The sequence below is a fragment of the Apiospora kogelbergensis genome (genome assembly GCF_038363985.1).
Source record: "Apiospora kogelbergensis strain CBS 113332 chromosome Unknown utg000006l_segment0_segment0, whole genome shotgun sequence".
NCBI lineage: Eukaryota > Fungi > Ascomycota > Sordariomycetes > Amphisphaeriales > Apiosporaceae > Apiospora > Apiospora kogelbergensis.
Window position 1 is genome coordinate 4,019,606 of NW_027117423.1, and position 21,003 is coordinate 4,040,608.

Genomic DNA, 21,003 nt, shown 5'->3' on the forward strand with positions numbered 1-21,003 from the left:
ACTGCATTAGTGAATTGGAGATTGAAACAGTTCGAGGAGGCCATCGCGGGCGTTGAGCGAGCGCAACAGTCTTTGAGCGAGCTGAAACAAGAGTCTATGTTGTTCGAAGAGGCCCAATGTCTCTACTATGGTGGAATATTTGCACTTAGGCAAGATCAATTCGAGAGGGCAAGGTAGGATATGATCCATGCAAAACGACCAAGAGATTGGCTAACTCCAAATCCAACAGCACGCAACTAGAGCAATCACACGCTCGGATGCTGATGACCTCTTCCCCTCCAGCCATACAGGCTCTGGCTCAACACCAGCTTGCTAACGCCCTGAAGAGGATCTCCGGCATGGAGGCGCAGGTAGAGGAAGCGACACATCGCTCTCGGGAGCTGCGGCGATTGAGTCAGGGTCTTGACTTCAACCAGGCGAGTGATGCGTACGCGGAATACGAAAAGGCTGTGGGAACTCTCTGGCGGCTGTGATGAATTCTCCCCATAGGAGGGATAAGAAGCTAGCTATAATTGTTCTAACTTACTTGGCTTTTGTTAGATTCCTGAGGATGATGTCTGCTCCCAGCTCAGCCACCGCATACACGGTACTGAGAATATTGCCTCTGGGGATAATGGGGAAGATGCTCGCATAGCAAACACGCAGATTGACGGTTCCGTGGACCTTGAGCTGTCCGTCTACAACACCGCCCATACCGTCCCGGGCCATCACGCAAGTCCCACACGGATGATAGTTTGTAGCACCGTACTTCCGGATAGCCTCCTTCGCTTCCTCTTCGCTCCGCAAGCGCTGGCTAAAATCGCGAGGAAGACGGTTACCATTGGGCCTCAGAATTGAGGCGTAGATGTCCTGATCCAGGAGCGTCTCGATTTGCAGAGCGTGCTTTGCCAGAATCTCTGCATCCAGGGGATGAGTCAAGTATCCGTTGTCGATACGGGGCTGCTCATGAGGATTGGCACTGTGAATGTGTACCGATCCCCGGCTGAGTGGGTGCGCAAGCATGGCGACGACTGTCATGTAGTTTCCGTCGGCCAGATCTTTAAGGGTTGTGTGTCGCTGTATGCGCGTCATGAAGACAGTTGCCGTGGCTTCGGACTTTTCCGTCAGCATCCGACACACGAAGTCGTACTGCTCCTGCGTAAGCTCATCGGCTGGGCGCCCCAGGCCTTTGACTAGGTCGTGTAGAGCGTCATTTTCGCCCGGGGTATTAAAAAGCTGTAAAGGCCAGTAGGCAAAGCTGTAGGCCGCTCCCTCCGATAGGGGTCCCGTCTTATGCTGGTCGTATTCTTCGCGCTGGGCCGCGGCAGCCTTTGCGTCTCGACGTGCCACGTCCATGGTCTCAATATCTGGTAGAATCTCCACACTGGGTCCGTAGTTGAGGTGGTCTTGTAGATTCTCTACCAATGTGCGTTAGTATCGATCAAAGGGATATAGGTCAAGATCCTTACCTCCAACACGTGGTAAGTCCAACAAACAATCCACGCCCGCCTCCTCGAGGATAACGTGGCTACCTATTCCGGATAGTTCCAGTATTTGTGGGCTTCCAAACGCCCCAGCACACAAGACGACCTCATTCGATGCCTGTGCAAGAATCATCTGACCTGCCTTCTCGTAGTACACGCCCGTAGCTTGTAGCTTGGCGCCCTCCACGTTGTCAGCTTTCTTGAAAACCAGCTTGTGGACAAGAGCGTTGGTCTCGACAACGAGGTTGCTTCTTCTCGTCGCGGTAGCGAGATACGTGTTCCCCGCAAAGCTTCGCTCCCCTCTCCCCGGTCGGCCGTCGATGGAATTCGTTGTCGTGAACCCCCGATAGCCTCCCCAGAAGCACCGTGCTTCGGTGATCTGGCGTCCAAGGAGTCAAAGACATCTTCCCACGCCTTCTGCATGATATGCATATGCGCGGGGTATGAAGCTTGGATGGGTCCATCCGATCCTTCGAGTTCTGGGTCAGACTGGAACTTGCGGTAGTAGGGCTGGATATGATTCCACGACCAACATGAATCCCCAGCGATAGAGGCCCAGGCGTCGTGCATGGCTCGGTTGGGGTACACCAAGCTGTGGGAGTTGATGGCGCTGCTGCCACCCAGCATGCGCCCCCTGGTATTCTCAACGTTACGTCCATTCAAGCCTTGCTGAGGTGTGGAGGTATAACACCAGTCGTATTCCGGGTCGTTGAACATTCGTCGGCTCGTGAGTGGCGTCAGCACTTTGGGGTCATTGTTCTTGTCGGAGCCAGCCTCCAGTAGCAAAACCTGTAGACTGTCGCATGCGCTCAGACGGGCAGCGAGCACACAACCAGCCGTGCCGCCCCCCACGATGATAACATCAAACGTCCGGGCCTGCTGCATCCTTTACCGCAGGTTATGATCCGTCAACAGCTGAGGGACCTTGTCGAGCGCGAAGCAATCGTTGTGGAAAAGGGCAAATATATAACAGCTCTGTAAGTCTGGCCAAAGAGGCAGGTGAAAGGGTCTAAGTGGGGATGAGATACTCCGTGAGCCTAAGCCTAGCCAGAACAGGCAGGTAAGAAATGTATCCGTGTGAAAGCACTGGACGGAATGCCTGAATTGGTATGGAGAATATAAGCACTTGCCTTAAGTCCGTGTCACAGCCACGAGCTGAAAGAAATTGAACTTCGAAAGCAACTCCGACTGGCGCAGATTTAGAGGCTGTGGTTCAATGAACCCATAATTGCCTAGGCCGTCGAGTACTGTCTTGTCTAGATCTCTTGGCGACGCAATCCATGCGAACCGACTCTGCGCTGATGATGCGCCTCTGACTCCGCACTTCAACAGCAGGGCCAATAGGTGTGTTGGCAATTCCAAAAGCCAGAACGGGACAAGGGGGTGGGCGGCATGAGGCTGTGATCCTACGCACTAGAACACGTACGGGCTGCATCGCAATTTGTTCCTCCGATGTCAAGAGAGAGGGAACCCTCAGAGCCTGACGTGTAGAAGTGGGCATCCCAGCACATTGCATTGGAGTAGCCGCAGCAGACGACGAAGGTATGGGCCGGCATCCGAAGGAGTTGTCTGCGTGCCCTGCAATCCTAGACCTTTACTGCTTCTGACGCCTGGCCCCCGTAAGCCAGAAGTGATGCATCGCATAATATTTGGCTTCTCGGTACTTCGGTCTACTGCAGCGTTTGTGAAACGTCCCCGCACCCCAGCGTGACAAAGTCTGGCCTTTCAGCTGTAGGCTGCAGCCTCACTGACAATTCCTGAGTTGACTTACGAGTTGCCTTATGCTTCACCCATCACAGCCTGCCGCTGGGCAAAACCATGAATGGTATGTTCACCCAATCGTGTTCGACATGACCCCAAACTCTGACGTGTGCACAATCTGCGAAAGATCAATTCCCCTCCTCCAACTATGTCAATCAGGTTTTGAGATGACATTTTCTACCCTCTTGGCATTTTCTAGTTGCCTTATTGCCTGATGGAAAGGTGGTCAGGGCTCCTGGTCATAAAGATATATACTCGTGCGTATGCCCGTTTATATTGCCTGTTGTTTCGTTCTCTTCTTAGATTCGACGTCAAACTATCAACCCAACCAAAACACCTCTCCGCGCAATGGCCAGTCTCGCCAAGCCTATTCCCGAGCCTGAGTGGCGTCGCCACGAAGATGCTATCAAAGGTTTCTACCTCGAGCAGGGACTGCCGCTCGGTAAGCTGGGCCAAGAAGGATGTGTCATCCAAAGGATGGCGGAGGAACACAACTTCGTGGCAACGTAAGTACTCCCGCTGGCTTAGTTATCATTCTCCTGGATTGGAGCTAATTGATATCAGTATCTCACAATACGAGGCCCGTTTTCGCAAATGGCAATTCCCCAAGAATCTCACGCGGCACGAGTGGGCGGGCCTTCTGAAACTATATGACCAACTCGCCTCTCAGAAGAGGAATGCTCGGATTATTGCGTTTGGTGCTGTCATGAACGATGCCCGGATCTATAGAGCGAGACGGCATCTGCGGAAAGAAGGTGTTCCACGATGTTAGTGAGTTTGAAACCTTTCGCATGATACGGTGTATTAACTTAGACTAGCCCGCTCCATTTCCGCATCCCGCAATGCATTTGTCGAAGTCTTAGACGATCAAGGCGAATGGACCAGGTACTCTGGCCATGGGAGCAATGCAGATTCACCCAACAACTTCATGCAGGTTGTTTCGCAGAGGACACGGAATCAGCCTCGTGGTTTCCCGTCCGGATCTGATGTTCGCGAGCTGAACCCAATGGGGAGCATTGCCAGTCTACCAGCGACGGACTCTTCCAGCGCCCGACCTTCGTCGGATACCTCGAGCGATCAGCCAATGCTGTTCATTAATCCGGACCCGATTGATCGCTCCTCTTCCTTGCCTGCCAAAAATGTCCTTGTTCCGTTCGCAAAAGCTATACAACAAGCCGGTAATACTTGGGGAACCCTAACTGGACCTACTCAAGGCCTACTCAAAGGCCGAGATATATTCATCGGCCTCAAGCGGCTTCTCACTTGCAGGACTCTGCTCAGCAACTCATGGTCAATTATGGCGCATCCTGGCCGTCAGAATAGGCCGTTCATAAAGGCACTTGTCTACTGGATTGCAAACGGCTTCCCTGCCACGCCAGGAGTTACCCGGCAGTCCGTCTTTGAAAACCTCAGCCAACTTCCGGAGGAAAGTGTGGAGTTGTTCGACTACCTCGAGTCTGGTACCCCTTATCTGGCAAGATCCATTGCCGACAACCTTTTCCGCGCCGCGGTTGAGTCCTGTCAGTCCAAAACTGTTGCCATGGTCTTGGAGGTCACCAGGAGATTCTCACATTCCGTTATTGATGTGAATAATGTCAAATTTACATTTGAGGGTTTACACTGTACTCCTCTCACATATGCTGTCCGAATGCAGAGTGTTGAGGTTGTCAAGGTCCTCCTCTCAGCCGAAGGCGATCCTAACAAATGTATTCTCGGGAAAAACGCCGATATCTGTGCATTCGACGTTGCACTACAGTATGCCTTCAAAGTGGCACTTACAGATGGGACATCGTTTCAAAGATCACTGGAAATGGTCAGGTTATTACTTGAACATCAAGCAGTGTGCGTTGACGGACTTTGCAACCTGTTATCCATCAAAGCAACAACCCAACACTCACCGGCAAATGATTCAGAAGAAGAGCTTCTGCTTTTGTGCCTCGACTACATTTCGGCTGATCAGCATTATATTATCTTCTTCGACTCCCATAAAACATTAAACGCAATTTCCGCTATTTCAATTACCTTCAAAAACGCTGCACTATATACGATCATAACCAAAATGATGTCGAAGTGCGACCCTGCTATTTGTGGACCATGTCTGATCACCCATTTTTCTGTTATACGGGCTTTATGTATGGAGGCAGCCAGACGAAAAAACACAACTCTAGTGGAATACCTGCTTGTGGCTTTGCTGCCGTGCATCAGTCAAAAAGCCCAAGTACAATCCTTGCTTTTAGCAGCGGTAAGAGTCGCCAGCCCATTCCTGGTCAGTACTCTGTGCAGTAAGGGCGCGACAATCATCCACCCACCAAACAATCAATTCATCAGGAGTCATCAATTTTCACTTTGGCATTGGAGCTATAGCACACCCTTGTCGGAAGCGATACTATCAAAAGATCAAACCATGATCGGCTATGTAGAGGCTCAGGGTGCCTTGAACGTGGCGGTTTCTGATGTAGCTCACTTTGAGCCAGCATTTGCAGCAGCAGCCCGTACAAGCAACAAGGCTTACCTGACCACCCTTCTTAGGGATGGGCCTCCGGTACGTGAAATCCTAATGGACTACGCATTGCACATCGCCACAACGGAATGCAATGAAGAAATCTTAGCTCTTCTTTTACGCGCCGATGCTCGCCCACTGGTGAACAATCTGACAATTGCATTATTTCAACAAAACACGAGAATCACCCAGCTACTACTCGACTATGCTCCGGGTATTTATTCGGAGGACCAGCCTAAGAAGTCAAACTTAGCAAAACTATTCCTGTCCTGGGGAGACATTAAAACCCTTGAAGAGGTTCTTTTATTCGATTCGAATTTCGGTGGTGACTTCTTCGATTGCGGTCTTTGTGGGTTATCTGCAGTTCCACTGACACATGCTGTGGAGAGCGGCAATATTGACGTCGTGGGCCACCTTCTTAAGTGGGAAGAACAATCAGTGTCGCCGATTGATCTTCGTTGGTATTCCCCCTCTCGCAGCTGCCATACTTCGAGGGGATAAGATTATGGCACGTCTCATCCGATCTCATTATGACATAACCAACGACGAGTTGGCTGTTTTGTTCGCAATGGAGCGGGACGACGAGGTTTACCATCAATTTCTTTCAGAATTTACGACATCATATCCCTTAGGCCGCATGGGCTTCGGGAATTTTCTTTTAATCCGTGCAATGAGCCAAGGGCACTTTGTCAACCTAGACCAACTCCTTCAAATCGGCTTGGACGTCAATTCTCACTCAGGAGTTTTCATTTACAAGAGAGGTCATGTATTTGATGATGTCAGTACTCATGCCCCACTCCTAAAATTGCTGGACGACCATAGGGAACCATCTTTCAACAATGACGGGAGCCTTGGGCGGTTCCTCGAAGACCAGTGTATACCCCAGAGCGGGAAAGTAGGGAGGTTCACTGCTTTCGGCTTCGCCATTAACATGGATATTCAACAAGACCAACTTGACCGGATTCTCCGCCTATTCATCAAAAAAGGGGCTGACCTCAACAGCATTGCCCTCACGAAAGCCCATCCACATGGCAAGGGCTTGCTGGCATTCTCCACGCCGTTGCTCATAGCAATCGACAAAAGGAAGACATGGGTAGTGGAATTACTTCTGGCCGAAGGTGCAGATATCAACCGACCTGCCATTCGTGGGGTCTGTCACACCCCATTACAGAAAGCTTGCCTTAATGGAGACCAAGATATGGTGGAACTCTTGCTTCGGCACGGGGCGGATATTAGCTCGGCCCCGGCACGCTACAAGGGACGGACCGCACTCCAGGCGGCGGCAATGAGCGGAAACACCAGGATCATTCAATTGCTGCTAGATAATGGAGCTGATATGCATGAAGAGCCCGGCTGGGCACTGGGGCGCACCGCGTTTGAGGCAGCCGCAGAGGAAGGGCGGATCGGTGTGCTGGAGTTTCTCTGGAATGCAGGAAACCCGTCCCTGTTCGGGCAGGATGAGCTTCAAAGAGCGCGCAAATTTGCAGATGCAGAAGGTCACAGAGGGTGTGTGGAGTACATAGATTTCCTTGCCTTGGTCGTGGGAGATGGGAGGACACCTAAGCTGTCCTTTGAGTAGACATGAGACCTATCTTTCATTATGGTTGTATTGATGGTTTTCAATCTGTAATACACTTAAGCATACATCAATGCTGGACTTAACTGGTCAATCGTCAGACATCACAACTTAAAGGCCTGGGCTAGCGTTGATTTGAAAAAGCCAACCTAGTCACTTCGATATATTTGGTGTGTTCCTGCTATGGAACAACTCTCAATCTTGGGCGTCTTCGGGCACTTCTATATATCTGTCTCTGACCTTGACTATTGTATACCAAATGCCCTTGGGGCTGTTCATGACGCCATGGAGGTCGAGGGCAATATCAACGTTGAAGATTCGACATCTGTGGCTTTACTCACAGCAGTTGGTCCATTACTTCGATTACATTCTCAAACGCTGGCAATTGGGGCATAAATTCCCGACGCCTGCATATCTGACATCTGCGTACCCAGACATGGTGCCGTTCTTAGGGTTTTGATTGGTGCGGAGCCTACCACAACTTCGTATCCGAAGAGTTGAGATCAACCCCACGTTTGCTGACTGCCCCTTTTCTTATCGAATCATGCGGAATGACACCATAGTTCACCGGCAGCAACAATATGCTTATCCTGAAAACAACTACCGCAATCTTAGTTGGAGAGACCTGACTTATCAGCTTCCTCACCTGTTCGATCGCCGAGATGCTCTTGGGGAGGCCAATCGCCATCCCCGTTTACTACTCTCCGCTGCTACCTCGCTACCGCCTCGGGGTTCTGTTTTATCCCGAGCGGGAAACTGTGGTAGATAGAGCGCGCACTGGAAAGGCCCGTAGCGCCCGGCTGTGATTACGACGTCGCAGCGGGGAAGCAGCAGCTCGTACGGGATGTAGCCTGCCATCCTCGCACTTTCGGGAATGCAAGTCCCCGTCAGAAGCCTAGCGCCCCTCGCAAACAGCGTGCACAGCGGTGTGGTTGAAGCGAGACGGATGCGAATATGGTCGGAAAAGCGAGCTGTTTTAGGTCCGAGTCCCCGGCCCCGTGTCTAGTAAGAGAGGTGGGTGGCTGACGCTGCCTATCATCACGGGGTTGGGGCTAACGACGATGAATCCCACATAACCCGCCTACCATTAGAACAAGGTGTTACACTACCGCTAGCAATGCAATTAGCTGCGCACGTTGAACGATATCACTATATAGGGTAACTGAAGCCACTTGGTTAGGATATGACCAAACAGGATAATGCCTCATGATAGTACTCCTTTTCCGGGCCGATATAGGGGATTATTTAATAATTCAGTTGTTGATTGGACGTGCTTCTCGGAAATGTCGGATACCGGGGTATTTGATATTAGCTCGATCAGTGGCTGAATCGGGAAAGATTACCAAGTGTGCCACGATAGCATGCAGTCAGCATCTAGTTGATCCTCACCTCGGCACTTATCCGCTTACCCGTCTGCTAACCGTACGGGGCACCCGGGACCGAAGTAAGAGTATTTTTAGTTTCATTTTGCTTCACAAGTCGGGGCAAAGTCGGGGCTGGTTGTGCCGCATGCCAAGTGTAACATGATCCAATGAGATAGATGACCATAAGCTACATAAACGAAGCTTCCGCACATGATGGGCAATAAGTTGCGGCTACTTACATACAATAGCAGCTCATAGCATGGTATAGGGCTCCTGCACCATATCGCCCAGCCTTTACAGCAGCCCTCTGGCCAAGGTTTGGAAGACGTGTTTGGTGGGTTTCAAGAAACGGTCAAGTCCCCTTCGGGTCCGGTTCTGGCTACGGTGGGCACTCGTTCCTGAAGACTAAAGGGTGCCTTAGTGATCGGAGTCGGGGTCTTCCGCTTTGCGTCCTGGACTGCATATCACAGCAGATTTTGGAGCCATGAAGTTGAGACAAATGACGTGGCTTCTGGCAATACTTTCATTTCTGCGAGTATATGATCGGTCACAATCCGAGGTCTCTCCTCTGCATTAACCACTTGCTTTTCTTACCAATATGTTAATGCCCATCATAGCATTCCAATCCAACCCACCCATCCTCTACTCATAGCTCCAAAGTGGGATCTCTACATAAGACACAAGAGGCGCAAATACCAAGTTAATCATATGTACAATCTCATCAATCCAACTTACTTACAATGTCTAAATCAAGGTCGCTCCTGGAATTATCCTCCATAATCCAACAGAAGGTTTCCATCGTCGACCAAACACTTAAGGACAACCAACTTCCTCCCCTCTCTTTCGACACAGGGGCACCTCTCTCCTCCCAAATTCCTGTTTCCATCGAAGACACCAAATATGACCTCCTTGAAGCGCTCGGGGAATTGCAAGCGCTCTTGCACGGGCCACTGTACCATGTCATGCACATGAGCTCCATCGTGGTAAGCGTGACTTAGCGGATCCCACTCATTTCATTCACGATAACTGACGTGCATCAGCCAAACAACGCAGCCGTCTTTGGCGTCCTATCCAAGTTCGATATTCCCCAGAACCTGGGAGCCGACGAGTGTGTGTCTTATGCCGAGCTCGGGAAGCGTTGCGGGTTACTAGAAAGCGACACGCGACGCCTTGTTCGTGGCGCCGTGGCACTGCGTTTCTTCGACGAGTCGGAGACCGACAAGGTCCGACACAACGCAGCATCCCTCGCCCTAGCCACCCCTGGAGCCGCGGCTTGGGTCAAGAGCACCCTGCGCAACTCGACTCCGAGCGCTTTGAAGCTGGCTGATGCGTTGGCCCAGTATCCCGGATCCGAAGATCCCCGCGAGACGGGCTTCGCGCTGGCGAATGGCGGCCGCGACTTCTTCGCGGTGCTCCAAGAGGAACCGGAGCGTGCGGCTGACTTTGCTCAAGCTATGAGCATGCAGAGTTTGGGCCCCGAGCGGAACGTGTCGTACTGCGTAGAAGCACTGGCCGCCTGGGACCGGGTCGACGAATGTCCCCAGGTTATCGTAGACGTCGGGGGCTCGCACGGGACCCTTGCCGAGGCCCTCGTTCGTCGGTACCCGCGAGTCGAGCACGCCATTGTGCAGGATCTACCCAAGACCGTCAAGGACGCCAAGGTGCCGGAAGACTTACAAAAAGGCAACCGGTTTAGGTTCATGGCGCATGATTTCTTCACGGAGCAGCCTGCGAAAGATGCTGACGTGTACCTGTTTCGGCAAGTCTTGCACGACTGGTCCGACTCCAGGTGCGTTGAAATACTGAAGAGCCAAATCCCGGCACTGAAGCCAGGTGCACGCATCATTCTGATTGAGACGTGTGCCCCCCACCTGGAGCTCATACCCATTCCCGAGATATAGATCATAGGTAAGGCATTCCGCGAACGATCAGGGGATTGATTCCCCTGATTAGAACAGTTCCGATGTACTAAACCTCCGATTCTAGGATAATGGATATTGCAATGAAGCACCATGCTAACGGTAAAGAACGTACGAGCGACGACTTCCGTGCTCTCTTTGCCGCTGTCGACGAGAAATTTGAGATGGTCTCAATCCGCCGACCCCCTGGCTCTGCCATGTCTGTCATCGAATTTACCTGGCGAGGATGACGGCAGATTATCGTCCTTTGATGAGCCGCCAGGGCAGGCAATTGTGGCAAGCTGTTATTTTCTTGCGTATTTAAGTAACTCGGAGCTCCCTGTCGAGCAGCTAGAGCGTCATTACCCCGAAACCAAAAGATCCAACATGACTCTAACTAGAGTGATAGATTTGTAATTGCATCTAACCCAAGATATGATTTGTAATGCCGTGACCGAACTTCACAAATTAGCTACGAGGAAATCTTGGAAAGTATCGTCTCGCATATAGCCATCAAGCTCGATGCGTTGATCACTTCAAGCGTTGTCAACTCAACGCCAAGCTCGCTTTTCACGAAGTTCCTGAATTCCACCGCCGCAAGCGAGTCGATGCCGTACGTGCTCAGAGGCCGGCTGGCGTTCAGCTCCTGCCCCAACCGCAAGCTCTTGGTAAGGTACTTGCTCAGGACGTCCGCCGTCGCGTCGAGGATGGCCCGTTTCTCCGCCTTCGATTTGATCATGACCAGGATGGCCCGGATGCTGTGGTCGGTTCCTTCATACTGATGTCGTCCAGTCCTATCTTTCTCGTCAGACCCGGCGCCGGGGAACAGGAACGAGAAGCGGGCGTCCGAAAGGAGGGGCGATGAGGTAGGTTGTGGAACCTGAATCCCGGTGATCATCTGATAGGCGCTGGAGGGGCTCGGGGCTTGATGCGCATCCTGCTGCATGATGCTGAACCCAAAGATTTTTCGCAGGAGCCTTTCGCTTATGGGTTGCCAGACCTGATTGTCGTACCTATGTTGAAGGTCTTCGTGATCTGCCATGTAGCCGACATCCTCGATGACCCCAAGGTCGATAGAGGTGGTAGGCTGTCCAAAGGTATTGCTGCGATAAGACGCGAAAGCATCTAGAAAGGCGTTGGCGGCTGCATAGTTCGCCTGGCCCTTTGAGCCACAAAGACCGGAGATGGACGAAAGCAAAGTGAAGAAATCCAGTGACAAGCCCAGTCCACTAGACACATCGTGCAAATTCCATGTTCCTTGGACTTTGCAGCTCAGAGCATCGTGGTATTCGTCGATGGTCATTGCAGCAAACGTACGGTCCTATTTCCCAGTCAATACAGCATTTCCAGGATGTGAGTTTTGTGAAACTTACACGTAGAAGCATGGCTCCTTGAATGATACCCCCGACCGTCACTTTTGTGTTACTCAAGACCCGGCTGACATCCTCTTTCTTGCAGACATCGCCTTTGCACACCTGTAAATCGCACCCCAATGCCCGAATATCGTTTATGATCTTTTGAGGCACGTTGCTATCTCCGCTCCTACTCATAACCGCGATGTACCTGGCCCCCATTTTTGCCAAGTAGATCGCCAGACTAGAGCAGAGACCTCGCAGTCCTCCGACAATCAGGTAGCACTTGTCAGGGCAAATTCGAACTGAACGCGGTGCGGGCCGCACTCGGATGGGAGCAGACTTCGTATCTGAGGAGCCTTCATTGGAGATAACCAACTTGCCCATATGGCGCCCGGTTCGCATTAGACGGAATGCAGATGCTATGTCGCTGAAAGGGAATATTCGGACGGGAAAGACTGGTCTCAACGAACCTGCCTTAAAAGGTCGAAGATGGCCATCAGAAGCCTGACGAAATGGTTGTTAGTATCTTCTAAAACACAAATACCGTCCTCAAAGATAATCGCTTACCTAGCAATCATATCATCGCTGATCTCTTTGTGACTCAAGTCCAACGCCCTGAAAGACGCGTTGCGGTTGAAAGGCTCCATGCTCACCGAGTTGCGATCTAAGATATCCTTCTTTCCTATTTCGATCATGGTTCCGCCATCGGCAACAATGCTCCAAGACTCTTCGAGCAGGCGGCCGGTCAAGGAGTTCAACACCACGTCCACGCCTCTTCCGGCTGTATGCTTGAGAATCTGGGCCCCGAACTCGGGCGTCCGGCTGGAGAAGATGCGGTCGTCAGGAATGTTGAACGTCTCGCGCAAGAATTGGCGCTTTTCCGGCGTCCCGACCGTGACGTAGACAGTGGCGCCCAGGTGTCGGCAGAGCTGGATGGCGGCGTTGCCCACGCCGCCCGCGGCTGAGTGGACCAACACGGTGTGCCCCTTTTGGACTCTGGCCAGATGGACCAAAGCGTAGTAGCTCGTCATGAACACGCATGGGATAGTGGCCGCCTCTACGAAGGTCATCTCATCCGCGATGCAAACCACAGCCTCGGTCTTGGTGATGACTAAGTTTGAAAAAGAGCCTTTCTCGAAGAAAGCGACTCTCTGTCCCGGGGCAAATTTAGTAACGTCGGGGGAAACGCGGGTAATGATGCCCGCGCCCTCACCCCCGAGAAGGAACTCGTTTTCGGGAACGATACCGATAGTGACCGCTACTTCTTTAAAATTGACACCGCTCGCAAACACTTTGATTTCCACCTCGTTCCTTTGTAGCGGTACGGGTCCGAGAGAGACGGTGTTGTAGTGTAGGGAGTCAATGTTGCCGACTTTCTCTGCGTGAAGGCGAACCATGGACGAGGTTGAGTGAAGGTCCGCTAGTACTTCCGCTGGGCGCCCGAGGAACTCCTCTTCCTTGGCTCTGTTGAGAGCAAGGTCAGGCATGACTCTGCTCACCTGCAAAACGCCTTGGCGAAACGCGTACTCCGAGTCGCGCCCGACGGACTTGGACCTGGCTCCCTGCTGCAGAAGGAGAGAAGTACACGCGACAATGCTCGAAATCGTATTTTTGCTAGGATATCCATGAGCGGTATACTCGTACTCAACGTCGAGGGTTATGAGGTTGAGTGATGGTTCCTCGTTGCGGATCACTCTGAAAAGACCGTTAACAAGGGACCTGGAGGGGTGGGTGATTGAAGTCGGCCCTTGCGCCCCTGTCGTAACCCAGAGAATGGAACAAGACAAGGAGACAAGATGCTGCAATATATCCCATTGACGTTGAGTCATCTTGATTAGGACGTCGCCTTTTATCTCGTCCACCACAAGGACTTTGCTCCCGGGGCCCAGAGTGAAGGGGTCTACTACAGTAGCGAGGTTACAGGCGAGTGAGGCACGAACCTCTTGCTCGATATCCCTGATGTTGATCTCGTCGTTGAATCGAACCAGGTGAATCGTTTCCATTGACTTAGTAACACGGCTTTGCTTGGGCGCTTCGTTACTTGGGCGATAACGCGCCAACAAGAGGCCTTCTGAGCAGCCAACCATATTGAAGGATGTTAATTCGGCAATAGCTGACCCCGTACGACTGCTGTCATCTCCGGTCGGTGAGACAAACAATAACCAGCAGCCCTCATTAGATGACCAGGATTCCATGTTTGCCAGGATAGTGGCCTGCGCCTCTGAAGATGCTGTTCCTGATGTGGTCTTGATGATTACCAGGTTGAATCTGTCGGTAGGCTCTGCGGCAGAACTTGCTAAATACAACATCGAAAAGTCGATGTCGGCGGTTGTGTGACAGACAGTATCGTATGCTTCGCGGGTGGCGACGACGCAATGAGCATCACTGGCGAAGAACCGGTATTTTGAGAAGACTGAGCGAGTCTGCCCTTGATCCTCCAACCATAAACTCGATGTGTCTGTAGGGTCTAGCGTGATCTCACAGACGCTCAGATTCGGCATTTTGTGGACGGCAAGGCTGAGTATCCTCTGTGCCGCCGGGCGTATAGCAGAGACCGATACGCTAGAGCTCGTCCGAGGAAGGTCTTCTATGACATTGGCAAATGTCGCCTCCGAAAGTAAGTCGATATCGGCATCCCACACCACCTGTGCGTACGTGTGTCCAAGCGTGCTCTCCTTCGCAGAGTCGAGCTCCGTGTACCGCAGGCCTCTCATGTCGAGAAGAAGAGATCCCGTCTCTGGGTGGTAAACCTGGCAAGAACTGGCATAATTCTTCATCACGTCACGACGTCCTACCCCGACATACTCGGAACTAGCATTAGAAATGCCCGTGTCGGTCGGCGCCTCATCGACGGAACGGTGAGGTATGGACAGAGAGTCGATCTGGAAGGGGACCAGTGCGGCATTCACTGCGCTGCGATCGCCCTCCCATACCGAGCTCGTGACTGTCTGGAAGCATCCATCCATACACGCGGGGTGTAGAACGTACTCGCTCTGCCGAACGGCGGTCTCTGGCGGGCGGAGATCCACAGTGCTTCGGCCTTTCCTCTCGCCAGCCGTGTACTCCATAGCTATGTGCTTCTGAAAGCTGGGCCCAAAGTTGAACCCTGACTCGCGCATGGACTTATACCATATTCTTGCGGGAACGGGGTTTCTTACGGGAACAATCATGTTTGGCGACCCCGTGGGCTCATTCGACGGCGTCTCTATTCGTATGCGACCGGTAGCGTGTGTATTCCAGATCTCATCCGCTTTCAATCCTACCGGTGACTTGAGCGAAGAAACTCGGAATGAACACCAAGACCCGACAGATCCTGGTATGGTAGATAGAGACAACGATATCATTGAATAATCGTCCGTGTCGTCCAGTACCAAAGCTCTGGAGAACTTGATATCTTCTAAGTGGTAGTGAAACCTGGGAGGCACTTCGGCCCCGCGGCTCCATGCGGTCACGTACTTGTGCTGGTAGATTGCTTCCATCGCCATAGAAACATACGCTGCACCCGGAAACACGATTTGGTCCCCTAGCTTGTGATCGCGCAACCAGGGGTTGTCGTTGAGACGCAGTCTATTGCGGAAAATTGGGGTATGCCAGGGAGTGCCCAAGATCTTGGACCCTAATAGGTCATGCCGGATGAAGGGGCGGTACCGCCAGTCTTTGGATGCGAGCGACTCGTGCCAGTATTTCTGCGAATGGTTCCATGAGTAATTCGGCAAGTCAATGATGAGAAGCGGTTCCTCGGAAGGCTCTTGGCTGTACCCGTTAACTTTGTCAAGGCGAACATTATACCCGGCTCCGAATAGTCGAGCAGCGGTCTCGTAGAGACTTTGCAGGGACTCGGGCTCGCGCTTTGCCACTGACGAATACAATGGGGGCGCGATCAAAGTCGAAGCTAGGTCTTGGCATATCTGCGCAATTGGGCCCGATAAAGCGTTTGAAGGCCCAATCTCGACGATAAAGTCGATTGCCTCCTCTCTGCCCTCTTTAGGATGCAACATAGATGCCACTGCCTGTTGGAAACAAACAGGCGACACCATATTGCGACACCAATACTCGGGGCCCACTGGTCCAGTCATCGTCTTGGCGGTAACAGAGGAGAACATAATCGTTTCATCCGCTTTGGCTTGATCATGAGGATCAGGCTCTTGCACAGATTCATGCAATAGCTCCATGTACCTTTCGCCGACTGCTCGCATGTGCTGTGAGTGATAGGCCGCGTTGACCAACAACATGCGCGCGAATACATCACCTGCATCAAGCTTCCCCTTGACTTGTTCGAGCGCTGCTATTGGACCAGAGAGCGTGACACTCTTCGGGCTGTTGAAACAGGCAACCTGTACTACGGTCTCGACGTCTTGGAGATAGTGTTGCACGTCATCCGCGCCGCACCCAACGGCCAACATGCCCAGCGGAGTAGACGATGGTGTATCCCGGACAGCTCGCCCGCGTAGGTAAGCGATCTTGATCGCCTCTGACGGAGTGATATACCCGCAGTAGGCAGCGGCGGCAATCTCGCCCGATGAGTGGCCAACTACTGCTTTCGCCCTGATCCCCCAGGTAGACAGCACGGAGAGGTATGCCAGTTGTAGAGCCGTCACTAGTGGTTGGGAGAATTCGGGCTCTCGAAACGCGGCGACCGAGCGCGGTGTCGTGAGCTCCGTTATCAAAGACCAAGCAGGGGGCTGTTTCAATGTCTGCAGCGCTGCATCGAGCTTCTCAGCCGTTTTCCTGGCGATGGGAAATGCCTCCAGTAGAGCCTTCCCCATCTGAGGCCACTGAGCCCCCTGGCCGGTGAAAACAAACCCAACCACAGCCGACTTACTGCTTGTCCGGGTGCAGCTTGTGAAAGCGTCTGGTGAAATCTTGACGTGAAATTTAGAAGAGGGTCCCTGGATGCTGTATGCCCGATGATACAAATGGCTGCGGCGCTCAGAGAGCGTGTATGCCAGATCATTGAGTGTCACCCTCACAGCCACGTTCAAGAGATGAGACGACAACGCCGCAATGTTTGCCTCCAAGGAGTCCTCATCGTTTGCAGAAATGACAACGATTTGTGGCTTGTTGCTGGTCTGCATATACGAATAGTGAAATGGGGTGTCGTCTGAATCAAAGAAGTCGTCGCCGATATCCTCAACGTTGACATAAGATGTGGTGTGCGTTTGGCGGCGGGCAGGTAGCGTATACTGGGGGTCTTCGACAACGGCATGAGCGTTGGCTCCTCCAAATCCAAAAGAGTTGATGCTCGCCCTCTTCTTGCTCTTGCTGGGCCAGGATACGGCTGTTCTGCTTGCCTGAACTTTAGACCCTTGAAAATCGATCTTTGGATTCGGGCTGAGGAAGGTAGCAGTGCCCGGTAGAATGCCCCTTTCGAGGGCCAGAACGGTCTTTATGAGCCCCGAAAGTCCAGCAGCACCTTCGGAATGGCCGATGTTCGACTTGACACTCCCTATAACCATGGGCTCTTGATGGTTCCGGCTAGGCGCGAAGACCGATGCTGCCCCTGAAACCTCGATGGGATCTCCCACTAGTGTTCCCGTGCCATGGCATTCCAAAAAGCCCGTATCGGAGAAATCAGTAATGCCTGCATTTTGGTAGGCACTTCGAATGGCAGCCGCCTGTGCAGTTGCACTCGGCATGGCAATACCAGGCGTTCGCCCAGCGCTGTTTGTCGAGGTCCCTCTTACCACAGCCCTGATTGGGTCTTTGTCCCGCACGGCGTCGTCGACCCGCTTCAGCAGAACGCAGTTGATTGCCTCCGCGGCCACATACCCATCCGCCTTGCTATCGAAGGTATGACAACTCCCCGAAGACGAGGCTGTAGGACGCATAGCGCCCATATCTTCATTGCGCTCAGGCGAAAGATACATATTCGCGCCGCCGACAATCATCATATCGCATTGGTTTGTGGTCAAATAGAGACAGGCCATGTCCAACGCAATCAAGGTAGACGAGCAAGCTGTGTCGAGCGATATACTGGATCCGCCTATTAGCCTGACTGCAAGACATGGAGAATGGTAAATGTAAATCAAACCATACCTAGGTCCATGTACATCAAGGAAGTGGCTGATTCTGTTGCTTAAGAGCGCTCTATTGGATCCCATAGTCGGCGATTCCGTTCTGTCTTCGGGATCTCTGCATGTCATGTCGTAATAATCTGCGAACGGCGTCAGAATTCTGAACATCTCTAGATTTTGCAGTATTCCATCTAGGATGGATGCTCAAGTGGTGGACATGCAACATACCAACTGTGTTGGCGCCGACAAGGCAGCCTACTCTCGCACCATGTAGCGTCTCAAGAGGAATCCCCGCGTTCTCAAGACACTCATAAGCAACTTCCAGTAACTGCCTTTGCTGAGGATCCATCGAGCTGGCATCCATGTGATTAATCCCGAAAAACCCGGCGTCAAAGTCGCTCGGGTCCACGTCCATAAACATGGCACCTGGGGTTTTCATGGTGTAAGGCTTCTGAGACCCGTCGTAATGCCCAGGGAGACTGAAGCGGGACTCAGGTGGTGTGGTAGATGCCACCCGTGAGGCCATCATGAAGTCCCAGAAGTTCTTGGGCGTCATGATACGGCCAGGTAGGCGGCAGGACATTCCAATCACTGCAATCGGCGTCTGTACATAGCCAGGCGCTGATGGGTTTCCTGCGGTAGAGGCAGTTGGGGCAGCGCCAGGGGCCGCCTCATGATCTACCTGGGGATGGTTCTGGGCGCCATTTGAGAGCCAGCTGCCGAGATGTCGCTCCCCGTTTGGCCTTGAAGCGCTTCCATTGGGAGAAGATCTTGACGCCATGCTTGCAATATAGCTTCAATGCCTCTCACGACAGTGGGTGCCCTTAGCCAGCTTGAAAATTCGATATTCTACCAGCACAATTATGATTTAGTCTCGCGTTTCACAAAGCAAAGTCTACCACTCTGAGGTCACGGCGATACTCACGTCAGCGGAGTCATATGTCTTGTAACGAATAGCGAATCAGTGAATAAGCTATCCACGAAAGGGCTGTCCGATGTATGACAAGTTTTAACTGTTCAATGGGATCGTTGGGGGCACACAGGCTGTCGCACACAGCCCTACCGGTAATGGACCAGCATATGGCGTTTATGTATCTGGTACATGTCTTATAAGTCCAGACCCAGATGGGCTCTTGGCAGCGACCAGGGTAAAATGGACCCCAATCTCCTTCACAAGTACTATGTACTAGTTCCCGCTGGCCCAACGGCTTGGAGAACATGCTGGTTGTCTGACATGCAGAATACTCTGAGATAATCCGCCTGTAATATTGGCTAGGACTCGATTTTAGGACTTCAGGAGATGCAGTAGGCGTTCTTTTCGTCTCTAATAAATTAGACCGAGCTGAACATCATCAACGGGAAACGCAAGAAGGCATGAGACCGGAAGCTTTCATCCTAGAATTGTAGAGTACGCTGGCAAGATGACTCAGACGAATACGACCGAGGTCGAGTTCAAGACACTAGACGGTCTTACTTTACGCGGCACCCTCTATCTTAGCAATGAAGCTCGGGGCCCGGCTGTGATCATGACTCCTGGGGTAAGCTCTCCGTTCCTGTGGCGCAGCGATGGATCGACCGCTGAAAACCTGACAGTTCAATACGACGAAAGGCATGTTTCTCCCAAAGGTGGCACAGTACCTCCAGGAAGCTGGAATCTCTGCTCTGGTCTATGATCCTCGGACAGTTGGAGCAAGCGAGGGCCTGCCGAGAAATAATATCGTGCCGGCCCTTCAGATCTCAGACTACTCAGACGCGCTGACCTTCCTCATGCACTTGCCGTCCATAAGCCCCGACAAGATTGCCTTCTGGGGGTTCTCTTTCTCCGGGGCCATGGCACTCTGCGCCGCCGCCCTGGACAAGCGGGCGTGCAGCGTCGTGGCAGTGTGTCCGCTGACGGTCTGGGAGCTGGACGACAAAAAGTGGAAAGGAGTTATGGCCAAGTGCATGCAGGACCGTGAGAGTCAGACCAAGGGGGCAATGCGCCCTTCGCCATCCCCATGGTCAACAGCAGCGGCCAAAACCCGGCGGGATTTGGATCCGGCATTGGCACGGCCGAGCTGGAGCTCCTAAGGGACAGCAAGGCCAAGATTCCCGACTTCGAAGTAACCACGACAATCCAGACGTACTGGCACATCATGAACTGGGGAGGTCCCTTCGGCGCGTTGAAGTGGCTGGAAGGAACGCCCGTTTTGGTGGTAACGCCCGAAGATGACTGCATCTCACCGGCACACAAACAGAAGGAGCTGATCTATGACGCGATCCCGGATCTCAAAGGTAGCGGGGCATCGGGGGAGGAACCGAGGAAAGCATTCCACCTCGTTGAAGGGCGGGGGCACATGGATGTGCTGGATGGCGACAGCTTCCCGGCGGTCATGGGTAAGCAAGTCCGGTTTCTGAGAACCTGGTTTGGATCGTAGGAAGGATTCCTGCTCGATACGGCCTGGACCAAGGCTCCTCCTGCAGCTTAGAATAGGCTGAGAAAAGATAAAGAAAACAAAGGATGCTCGGTAAAGCAAATGCTTTCATTTGCTGACATGCATACATTGATTATCACCAACACGCCCGTCTCGGGTGGTATTGAATCCCGCCTCAAATCGTGATACCAGTTGGAGTGCACGGTAAGGGAAGTCCAAGTCCGAAAAACGAGAGCCAGCACATGTGGTTGGTAAAAGAATGCATCGGGCCTAATTTCTCATCTGGCATAAGATGTGGCTACTGGTTTGTTTCTCTATGTATGTACCTGGTACATAGTCTGGACACGATGATTATTGGCTCTCCGATTGCAACATGAATTCTTGTGAATGAACGAACGTATGGCGGGACAACGATACTTGGATATTAGTGGGTGCGGGGTCATTTTGCGCACCACACAGGGCCCTGGAGGGCCAGCGATGCTGCTAACTTTTGGTTGCTGCGCCGCCCCCAGCTCTTTCTGCCGGTAAGCAAACGCAAACCCGCCAACAGCGGACAGCGGCGTGCTGAAGAAAATGGACGATAACAACGACTGGCAAAACACCCAGAGCAAGCTCGATACGGGGAAATCACTGCGAGAGACATCGACGACACGGCTGG

At 52.4% G+C, this 21,003-nt stretch overlaps 5 protein-coding genes across 5 annotated transcripts; 3 read left to right on the forward strand and 2 right to left on the reverse strand.

Moving 5' to 3' along the window:
* Window positions 1-522: 522 nt before the first annotated feature.
* Window positions 523-2,348, reverse strand: PG998_010114 (uncharacterized protein; the record flags this gene model as incomplete). The annotated part of the gene is made up of 3 exons (XM_066876930.1): window positions 523-1,397; window positions 1,449-1,763; window positions 1,829-2,348. 3 exons carry the CDS (start codon window positions 2,346-2,348, stop codon window positions 523-525), a joined length of 1,710 nt encoding a protein of 569 aa, XP_066729086.1.
* Window positions 2,349-3,572: 1,224 nt separating this feature from the next.
* On the forward strand, window positions 3,573-7,303 carry PG998_010115 (uncharacterized protein; the record flags this gene model as incomplete). Its single annotated transcript, XM_066876931.1, has 5 exons — window positions 3,573-3,730; window positions 3,789-3,991; window positions 4,043-4,979; window positions 5,589-6,185; window positions 6,547-7,303. The coding sequence occupies 5 exons, from the start codon at window positions 3,573-3,575 to the stop codon at window positions 7,301-7,303; spliced, it is 2,652 nt and encodes an 883-aa protein (XP_066729087.1).
* A 2,101-nt stretch (window positions 7,304-9,404) lies between these two features.
* Window positions 9,405-10,813, forward strand: PG998_010116 (uncharacterized protein; the record flags this gene model as incomplete). Its single annotated transcript, XM_066876932.1, has 3 exons — window positions 9,405-9,647; window positions 9,705-10,453; window positions 10,651-10,813. 3 exons carry the CDS (start codon window positions 9,405-9,407, stop codon window positions 10,811-10,813), a joined length of 1,155 nt encoding a protein of 384 aa, XP_066729088.1.
* A 221-nt stretch (window positions 10,814-11,034) lies between these two features.
* Window positions 11,035-18,712, reverse strand: PG998_010117 (uncharacterized protein; the record flags this gene model as incomplete). Its single annotated transcript, XM_066876933.1, has 4 exons — window positions 11,035-11,883; window positions 11,936-12,344; window positions 12,485-18,122; window positions 18,160-18,712. The coding sequence occupies 4 exons, from the start codon at window positions 18,710-18,712 to the stop codon at window positions 11,035-11,037; spliced, it is 7,449 nt and encodes a 2,482-aa protein (XP_066729089.1).
* A 640-nt stretch (window positions 18,713-19,352) lies between these two features.
* PG998_010118 (uncharacterized protein) lies at window positions 19,353-20,348 on the forward strand (the record flags this gene model as incomplete). The annotated part of the gene is made up of 3 exons (XM_066876934.1): window positions 19,353-19,469; window positions 19,525-19,860; window positions 19,893-20,348. 3 exons carry the CDS (start codon window positions 19,353-19,355, stop codon window positions 20,346-20,348), a joined length of 909 nt encoding a protein of 302 aa, XP_066729090.1.
* Window positions 20,349-21,003: the final 655 nt, after the last annotated feature.